Genomic DNA, 10780 nt, shown 5'->3' on the forward strand with positions numbered 1-10780 from the left:
TATTTTCTCCCCCGCACCGTCTCACTTTCAGAGTCTGTAAGACTCACTCACGATTCAGCAGCTGTTCAGCCTGACTCGTGCCTCATCTCAGTCTCACTCAGTCCATCCTCGACGTCGACCACTCGCCCACCTCACACTCACCCTCGCGACCCACAAGCTTCCTCTCGTCGTTTCGAGTCTCGACAGCCCACCTTGATTCCTCGATTCCAAAAGGTTAGTCTTTCTGCTGGATGGTGGATTAAAATTTGGGTCCACAACTATAGTTGGTCTTTCTTCTGATTAAATTTGAATTCACAACTGTGTTTTTGTATGATGTACTTTTCCGATTAGGGATTTGGATTGGAAACCTTTTATAGGATCAGACATAGTAAAAGGGAAATTGCAAGAAAGTAAATGTAGGAAATGGAAAACAAAATCAAAGGAAATTCATATCTTCACTCATAGTCTCTTTTCATTATAAAAAGGGTTTAAATACACCCAAAGATAGCTAGGGTTTAGATATAAATGGGCCTAATGATATCACATATGTAATGGGCCTAATAGCTAATAACAACACTAGCTGGTCTAATTGATCTAATAGAAGCCCAAAAACTTAGAGTCGCATCAATCCTAGCCCCTTAAGATGAGGCTTGTCCTCAAGCCTCTCAAACCGAGAAAGAAGCATGCAGCAGTCTGGAAAGAGGCCAGCCAATTTGTCAAACGGTGTACCATACTCATATTCAGTATTAGCTTCTGTATGGGCTTTAAATCACGAACCATGTTCTTCCAAAACATCTTCGGTGTGTTCACCCAAAAAACAAATATCAGTAACTCAGATCCTGCCAAAATGAAATTAGGCAGTCTTGCCAAATACTTTGAGATGGAATAAAATAGTTGAAGCACACTGATCTTGACAACACTGAACACGAGAACAATCAGCCTTGTTGCATCACCAACCACCAACTCGTGTGGTAGATAGATTGAATTAAAGATGGCAAGAAATAGGGTATGTTGTACCAATAGCACCCATTTCATAGCAAGCAGCATCTCCAGTGAATGGTCAAGCAAAATACAGGCTTCTTCATCATATTCGAAAGCCTCTGCATCATGCTCTGGAAATAGGTTGGAGGCCCAAAAATAGTATGGAAAATAACTTGTCGTGAAGCCATTGAATACCTCAAGATTAGGGAGTGAAGGCCAATTGTTGTTCAGCAATACACCAAAAGAATTCGAAGAGATCTCAGCTGGCACACTTCTATTTGGCACACCACCAAATATGTTTGTCATCTGGTACACTACGGAACAAACGGGTCTAATCCCAGCTGTAAGTGACATCTCACTCTTGAAGAACCATATTACAGGGGACTCATTACTCTGGAATATGTAGAGGTGAAAAAGCGAATCAGGTAATCATTTCTCTTCCACTCTGTCTTGTTTGAACCCCGAACACTTCGTGAAAGTGAGGGTTGTATTCCTTCCCCATAAAGAATATGGATCATGTTCACACGAACTAGAGCAGTGAAATGATTCCAACCAATTATAGTAAATCCCTTGTACACAGAAAACCAAATTGCAGAATCTAGTGCTGCTCTCATATTTGCCAAGGTAACTCTCCATATACCATGGTGATGAAAATGATCAACTAGAACAAAATTACTGCGCAAAACTTCATTCCATATGTGTAGTGATAAGAACACTATAGCTTCCCCAACCCATGTGGCAACATGCAAAACATTCCCATTCAACCAATTATGCATGCAATTAATATCGGTAGCAGGAAACTGATTGCTCTTCCCCAAATAGATATGTTCTGATTCAAGCATATGAAAGTGTGAAACCAAACAAAGAACAAGTATAAATACTGGAGGTAGAACCTGAGCAGGAGGCAATGAGGTAGTTGGATCTGGAAAGTACCTCTCCATTAAACGAATATGAGTCGTATGAGCCATAAACAAGGCTGCCATGAGGTCGACATTGTATTTAGCATTGAAGTGGCACCATGATACATACTCATCACCATCAAAATGCTTGCCAAAATCAGTTATTATACCAATGCTGTCAATATAGAAGGCAAGAACCACATGGATTTGATTTGCATAAGCAATATAGGAAGCTACCAATGGACTCATGGACTCATGTACTTAGAAATAACCTCTATAAGTTATTATACCAATGCTGTCAATATAGAAGGCAAGAACCACATTGAAGCTGATAGAAATGCCTTGTTCAGCACACCATGGTAATGCATGCCATCTAGTAAAAATCGAGCAGTAGGTTGTGTTACCCAAGTTAGCAACATGTTCTCAAATGTCTCCAGTTGGAATGGGTTCGAATTTATAGTGAAAAGACCATCCAATGGCTCTGTACCCACTGCTAGAGAAAAAGGCATAGAAAGAAACTTGTGAAAATAACAAGAATATTTTTCCTTGACAAGTTTTGAAGCTACGAAAATAGGTAACCCAAAACTTGTCAATGACACTGGCAGCACATATGCATTAGCATCATCTAAGAACTCAACAAGGGATATTTCAGAACTGAAGGTAAACCCTTGTTTGCCGGACAGTACAAATTCCTCGAACTCATCATGGTCTAACCTCATCCACTTGGAACGCAATGAGAAAACTAATGCAAAAGCTGCACAGCTTAATTTGCAAAATGCATGCCCCAGATCCCATACAAGCTGAAATTCAAGTAGAATAGTTAAAAAGGGAGAGAAAGCTAGATGTAGACCAACAGTCAAGGTATCCAAATTGCACAGCTTTGGTTGAGATGCAAAATAGCAACAAAGTAGTGGCTTAAATATAGTCAAGTACTTGGCACAAGCACTGCAAATTGCACAGCAAGGAATAAGCCATTGCAGGCGATAAATTTGAGACATGAAATCAAAGATGGTTTCTATATTGCCATCACTTTGTCTCTTTGACATTTCATCAAACAATTCTGCTGCAGTCAATTCCATCTTCACGAATTTGCCAACAAGATACAAAATAACCCACCCATATTTAGCATTCAAAAGCGAATGGAGTATGGCCCTTGAATTTGCTGAACTATGACTCAGATAAGGGAATACCTCAGGTTCACTGTTTTTTATATGAGTTAGTGGTTGCTTATGTAGGTGTATATTCTTCAATTTGAAGTTTTGGTGATCTCCATACCACTCATGTTGACGATATCATCCTGATCTTCCGGTTGCAAGTGGCCTGCAACTTTGGCTTCAGAGTTTTTGGGAAGAATATCCACACCAGCTGGTTCGAAATTTGGAGATGAAATTATGGCTACAGCTGAAACGGTTGAGTGTGGATTGACAGGCGGAGTTGCCATTGCTGTCAACAAGGGTGAAGACGAGAGTAACGGTGGAACGCGATGGTCTTGGAGCTTCGATGGTGGAGATGATCGAATTTGCGACGGAAGACGTGGCGGGGGTTGAGGAGAGCTCATGGACAGAGGCCTTGTGGGTGAATAACCAAATTCTGGCGAAGGGTCAGGAAAGCACTCTGAGCAAGGAGCAATCTCTACTGACTCAAAATGCGAAGTGGTGGTCAGTGGCGCCAGGAAGGAGAACGGCGGTGGTACCGTGGTCATGGTGGTTTGAATCGTGTCTTGGCAAACACCCAGAGAAGACGCGGATTCCGTAACACTCGTAACTTGTTTGCCCAGTCCGTCACGGTGAAGAACAGGTGCGAGCACTACCATTGTGAACTCTAGAACGGTGGGTGTGGACTTCGTCGTCCCCAATAAGTCCGGATCTAGAATGTTCATGGTCGAATTTGGAGGGACCCTCGCCAATCGAAGCAGCCGAAGCTCCTCCATAAGAGCTTCCTGTAAGGTAGCTTGTTGGTTATTGAGTGTTGTCATTGTCTTCCGAAATTCAGACATGTGGAACTGGAATTCCTCCACCATGGTAGTGGAATTTGCCCATGCCCTTGGTGGAGTAGGAGCTAACAACGAAATCAAGCGATTTCGGTATCGTTGTCGGCGAAGGCTCCCAGACGGAGGCTTCCTCTTCATCCGCACGAGGTAAACCACAGCAAGATTTCGCCCGATTTAAGTGACGGCTGCTTAGAAGTGTGGCGAATTCCTCTGACCATGCTGAAGACATTTCCTGTTGCAGGAGCTGTGTGAACTGTCGAATCGAGACCCAGGTCAAGTTCATAATGAGAGACCTGATGGGGGTCATTAAATCGTAGACGGTTATCGAAATCGAAAACCCACAAATTCTGTTCGTACGACGATGGAGAGTAAATTTGGGGATCGTGAAAATTAGGGTTTGTGGCATAGGAATAAGGGATTTGAGGGACGTCTATGGAGTCCGAATACACAACGGAAGGTGGTGTGGGGTGCGGAAGGAAAATGGGACTGGTATATGAAGGAGATACGGGAAGCTCAGGCACATACGAGGATGGGTAATCTGGTGGTCGATAGTTACAACTGGAGTAGGGAAATGTGGGCTTATACTCATATGGAATCTGGTAGTGATCGGGAGGAGGATGAGGTGGTGGAGGCGGAAAAAAAAATCAAAAGAAATTTATATCTCCATTCATAATCTATTCATATCATAAAAAGGTTTAAATACATTCGAATATATAGTTAGTGTTTGAGATATAATGAGCCTAATAGCTAATAACAACAGTAACCGGTCTAATTGATCTAATAGAAGCCCAATAGCTTAGAATCGCATCAACCTTATCTATCATTTATGTGACAGCCTTATTTCTCTATTTGTAAATATGAATTCATCACACAAAAACACAAAAAGGTTTTGTTATTTCCCATTTATTTTCTTGTTATAATATATCAATAATATGAAAGGTTTTGTTATTCTCCAATGTGGGACTTTCGCCTTCACCTCTTCACATGTACCAATGAAATTTTTTTTCCCATTAATTGTCTTGTTAAAATATGTCAATAATTTTGAAAAATGGTACATAAAAGTACTCTTACAAAGTTATAATATCCTTCATGTGAAAATGTTTTCTGCAAGAATAAAAAGTGTATTATCCTTGCAAGACAAGAGAAAAATTAAGTTACAATGAGCATGGAAATTATCAAGGAGAATTTATAAGATAGATATTTATATTAACGATAACATTATTATTTCATTAATGATATAACACAAGTTTTAGGGTTAACGACATTGATGTATTCAGTTTACAAGTTATTCCTACAAAAACCAATTCCCTTGTAATCCACGATTCTCATTCATTCCCTCCGATGATTGGAACAAAATGTTGTACAAATTTTGTAGCTCTGGTTTTAGAATTTTAGACAATTCTTGCTATACACATTACTCTTAAATATGTAACTGTTGTACAAGTATTCTTAGTTACTAAGGCATAGGAAAGTTTCGGTTTCATTTGATTGAAGAGATTGTCTCCAATTAATCGAATGAATAAGAATCCTTCCAAATGAACATAGCTGCTTTCATTCTAATTTCAAAAAATCCAAATCCATGAAAACGTGCAGCACTCTACCATCTTTATTTACTTTACTTTCTGTCTCCATTTAATTGTTAAAGAAACTCGATGGTACAAGCAAACTGATATAACTTAAAAACAATATGATATATAGGGCTGAGTCTTGAACTTGAACACAATCAACTAAAAGCTAAAAAGCACCAATACATTCTATCGTCTTTTTATAAAAGAAACCTCAACAGTACGAGCGAAAATTTATTAAATAAAAAAAAGAAGTTACACTTAGTCAGGAGGACATAAATCTTACCCCTCAAAATAAAGAAAGAAGAAAGAAAAGAAACCGAAATTACAAGAAAATAGGAGGGACATACACTTACATAACCTGATACAAACTTATAACTAAACATATAGAAAGAGAAGGAAAGAAACCAGAACAGAGAAAACAAACGAAATGCGTAACGGTAACAAACTGAATTTCTACTTCCCCCACTAGTACTCTAAATTTTCCTTATCATTTGCCTAATCATTCCAACAATCTTAAGAAACAAGTCGGGCCTCCTTGTGATCACAACATCTGCAAGAACTACTCCCACTACCAACCCACTTCCACATCCGGCCGAAACAATTTTCCAATCAAATTCAAATATGCCTTCTGAGCTAGAATCACCTTCATCGATGGTTGAAGGTGGAAGTTCAGGGGCCTTAGGATTTCCACATTTCTTTGGCAATGGATCTCCACACAACCCTGGGTTTCCCTCGTATGAAGTGACATTCAAAGAAGTAAGCTGGGTTCCTTGTGGTATAGGACCTGTGAGATTGTTGTGAGACACATTGAAACTGGAAAGAAAATTAAGTTGCACCAGTTGTTGGGGGATACGTCCTGAGAGCTTGTTTTGTGAAAGGTCCAACGATTCAAGCTTCATCAAGTTTCCAAAGGATGAAGGGATAGAACCAGTGAGAATGTTGTGGGATAGATTCAGCGAACGAAGCTCCTTAAGATTCCCAATGAATTCTGGAATTTTCCCTTCAAATTTGTTGCTTGAGATATCAAAGGATGCAAATTCTTCTCGGATCTTTGGGTAGTATTGCTCCAAACCTTTTGTTGCTATCATGAGTTGGTAATCAACACTGCTAAAAACCGGGAATCCATCGACGTCATAACCTACGCCTGTGTTCATATACGTTGACTTGTTTACAGTAATATCTGAAAACATAGATGGAACCGTACCAGTAAAATCATTGTAAGCCAAATCAAGAATGCGTAACTTGGGGAAATCGACATTCTCTCTAGATTTTCCAATCACACCGTAGAATCCATTATGGCGCATTGCCAAAAGTTTTAACTCCAGAAGAGTCCCCAACCAAATGGGAAAAACATCATTGAAACGATTGTTTGACAAAACAAGATACTCAAGCATCACACAATTGGCCAATGACCTCGGCAACTGCCCCTGCAACTTGTTATGACTCACATCAATCATTCTCAAACTGCTTCCTTTGTTGTATGTCTGAGGAATAATTCCGTGAAAAGAGTTGTTTCCGAGAAGTAGAAGAATCAGATGATCACTAAAGTTTCCGAGACACTGAGGAAGCATGCCACCCAAGTTATTTTTCGACAAGTCAAGGGACAGAAGATTTTTCATATTGCAAAGCAATGGTGAGATTTCTCCGGTAAAGTTGTTGTCTGCAGCTGCATATTCTCGCATGGTTGGTGGAGGTAACGGTAGTGATCCATGAAACATGTTGGACGAAAACCTTATACATAACAGTTTCACCCAAGGAAGGACAAGTGGAAGTTGGTCTGAAATGAAGTTATTAGAAATGTCTAACAATAGCAAAGTTTCTAAGCTTGTATTCCACATCCATTTTGGTACTTGGCCTCGGATTTTGTTTCCATCAAGTTCCAAACGCGTCAACCCCTTCTGATATTGTAAGAAGGATGGAAACTCTTCTATGTTGCAATTACTCAATCCAAGAACGGTGAACTGTTTAACCGTTGAATTCAAAATTTTGGATTCAGTGACAAGTTCTAAACCGCTCCAGCTTAATTCGAGTTGGTAAAGAGATTGTAGATTTTGAAACATTTGAAACTCTACTGCACCAGTCAGAGTATTCGAATGTAGATACAAGATCTGAAGGTTTGTGAGATTTGAAAATGACGCTGGAACTGAACCATTTAATCTATTAAAAGCAAAATCTAGGTACTCTAGTTTGCTAAAGTTGCCTAGCCAAGATGGGATTGGACCAGTTAATCGACTTGTACTAATCCTAAAAGTAGCCAGTTGGGTAAGGTTTGCCAAGGAATCAGGAATTATACCTCCAAATTTATTGGCTGAAATGTCTAGATAAGTGAGCTGCCTAAGATTCCCAAGAAAAGATGGAACCAACCCTTCCGAAAAATTGCATTGAGCCACATCGAAGTTTTGCAGTGAATGAAGGTTTTGAATTGAAGAGGGTATTGTTCCAAAAAAGCCAGTAAAGCTGACTTTCAGTAAGATGAGAGGACTGCTTTGATTAAATTCAGGAAAATATCCAGTCAATTCTTGGTTGTATCTCACACTAAGAGATTCTAGGTTTGGCAGTTGGAAAATTCTCACTGGAAATTCACCAAACAGGTGACAGTCCCTGAGGTAGAGGGTTGTCAAAGATGATAAATTAGCCATGGAATTAGGAATTGCCGAAGATACATTTACAGAACTGAGAGAAAGTACTTTGAGACTAGTTAAGTTTTGCACTAGGCTTCCAAGATCTGATGCTTCAAGTTTCAACAAGGGACGATACTCATCTTCTGACAAATAATCTACATTGCCAAATAGATCAAGGTATGTCAACTTGGATAACAGTGAAAGTTCAGAAGGGACTTGACCAGAAAAGACAGAGGTAGAGAGGTCAAGATGAGTAAGGCTTGGAAAATTCCTAATGCGAGGAGGAATTTGAGAGTAATTGAAGTTATTGTGAGAGAGGTTTAACCTTTGAAGATGAACAAGGCGGAAGAGGCTGCTATTGCTGTTGATAGAGCCGTGGAGACAGCTGCTACCAAGATCTAGGCCAATCACATGACCCGTCTTCTCATCACACTCGACACCTTCCCATGAGCAGCACGTGCTGTTTTCTCCTTCAGCTGGTTTCCATGATGAAACCTTTGGATAACCATCGTCGGTAGAAGCAGATTTGTCAATAATAAAGCTGTCTTTGAATTGCATCAGGGCGGACCTCTCCTCATCAGGGCAAGATGGATACTGAGCAATAACCACATCATGAAACAGCAACAAAACTAGTACTAGTTTTGAAACCATGCGAATGATGGAGATATCAAGTAACCCCATAACAACAATCTTTTGATTTTTTTTTGTTTTGCACTCTTAGCTATGTATGGAGTGCAAAGTGACACAACTATTTATAGACTGGCATCAGTATAAAATTCTTCCGCAAATTAATTTCTAAAAAGTGATAGACACGGATGTAATGGGGACAAGTGCATCATATCTTCTACATGCGTAAAAGATGCTCTTGACTAATTGATTCGTGAGTCAATTTTTGAAGTCAAATCTTCAACTTTTGAGATGATTTTTGCATAGACACACATATAGTTTATCTCATGAGTTCCTTCTGTAAGGGTTTATGATATTTGTATTGACACTCTTGTAAGGATTTATCATATTTGTATGGCCAATTGCAAGACGTATCAACTATGTATTTGGGTACTTCTAAATGTGTCTAAATGTGTTGGACCTTCATGCTTGAAATCTTGATTAAAATATGTGTAATTTGTATTAGAACAAAAAAAAAAAAAAAAAAAAACAAAAACAAAAAAATTTGTTAACAGGTGAAATGGGCGACCTATTAGCTTAATGGGTTGAGTTTGAGTGACCTGTTAGCTCAACTGGACGAGTGTAAGTGACCCGTTAGCTAAACGAATCAGGTGAAACCTGACCCAAACCCAATAAACCCAACCTGTACGTTTACAAGCCTAGACTCAAACCACCAGATAGTGAAGGGAGTGAAAGTTTCGGACTCTCAGCCGCAAATTAAGGCATTAGAGTCATCAGTTTCAATTCTTGTAGTGGTATTTCTCATTAACTCAAGAGTGCAACTATTCTCATGTTGGAGTTTGACGGGTGTTGCAGTTTGAAAATTCAACTTGTTCTTTGGTTTTGGTCTACGTTGCATTTTTCAAACTGCAAGTCCTTTTCTCATCAAAAAAGAAATATCTCATTAACTCAAGAGAAAGCAAGGAAGAGAGAATTAATACTTCGATTTGGAGTTGCCACTTAATAATACGGTCTAGTGGTATTTCTCTTTACTTTTAAATGAAAGGTTTTAGGGTCGATTCTACCCAAAGGTGAATTTGAACCACATTATTGTTAGTCCATTGTGAGACTTAGCCCACTCCCCCACCCCCTTAGTATAAATAATATCGTTTCTTAAAAAAAGAAAAATACTTTGACTTGGAGTTGAGGCCCAACCATGGGGAAACGGCCTCCAACTACATATGTCTCTAGGTAGTGTAGCTAATTCTTGTTGATACAATTTGTGGAACAAAAAATAATCCCAAAAATTCAAAAAGGGACACGTGGACTGAAACTTGAGAAAGACAAGATTACCCTCATTAAATGGGCAGAGCTCTCAAGTATTCCTACGTGCAGCTGAGCATCCCTGGAAGTTCAATCAGCGGACTACAACTACTCAAAGCTCCCCCACTCGTGGCATGAAAAAAATCAAAGGCATTAAAGATTAGAATTAATTACCAAATCATATCTTTAATCCTAATTGAAGATCAACCATATCAAGTAAGGAATTCCTATCACAATCAATTATGGATATTCCCATCATCATTCCAAGATATTAACAAGATATTATCTCCTAATTAAGATCTTGGAAACATCATTTCCTTGCGCATCCTACGGATGACATAATTTGGCCAATAGGAAGTCATCATGTGTAGGGAAAATCCCTACACCATGACTGGCAACCATCTCTTATAAATACCCTCATCACCTCTAAAGTTCGATAAGCTTTTGGAACGCATACAAACCCTAAAAACTCGTTCTTTTTGGAGAAACTAACTTAGGCATCGGAGATTCATTTGCTGAACCCCCCTCCCCACCTCGTGGGCGGGTAAGCTTTAGGTTTTTTATCAAAGGTGTTGATTGTTTTGTAGGTACAAGTTTGTCAAAATAGAAGGCAGTGAATTTCTGCTACCACACAATTCTTCCACACTTAAATGAGTTTCTATACATGTGTTTAATTGAATGTGGGATTAGTAATATAATTTCATATATGGATACACGATTTAATGCATGACCATGGATTAAGTCATGCCATAGAATGAACAATTCTTTTTTAAAATAACTAACGACCCTTAACATTTGCATAGCAATTAAATA

General features: G+C 39.1%; 2 protein-coding genes across 2 annotated transcripts; both read right to left on the bottom strand.

The window, feature by feature from the left end:
* Positions 1–5890: 5890 nt before the first annotated feature.
* LOC137733363 (receptor-like protein 6) lies at positions 5891–8067 on the bottom strand. The gene has a single exon (XM_068472513.1). It carries the CDS (start codon positions 8054–8056, stop codon positions 5891–5893), a length of 2166 nt encoding a protein of 721 aa, XP_068328614.1. The 5' UTR covers positions 8057–8067.
* Positions 8068–8174: 107 nt separating this feature from the next.
* On the bottom strand, positions 8175–8719 carry LOC137734233 (receptor-like protein 9DC1). The gene is made up of 2 exons (XM_068473532.1): positions 8235–8719; positions 8175–8193 (listed from the first exon to the last, which is right to left on the bottom strand). The coding sequence occupies exons 1-2, from the start codon at positions 8717–8719 to the stop codon at positions 8175–8177; spliced, it is 504 nt and encodes a 167-aa protein (XP_068329633.1).
* Positions 8720–10780: the final 2061 nt, after the last annotated feature.

Source organism: Pyrus communis, chromosome 5 (genome assembly GCF_963583255.1).
Source record: "Pyrus communis chromosome 5, drPyrComm1.1, whole genome shotgun sequence".
NCBI classification, from domain to species: domain Eukaryota; kingdom Viridiplantae; phylum Streptophyta; class Magnoliopsida; order Rosales; family Rosaceae; genus Pyrus; species Pyrus communis.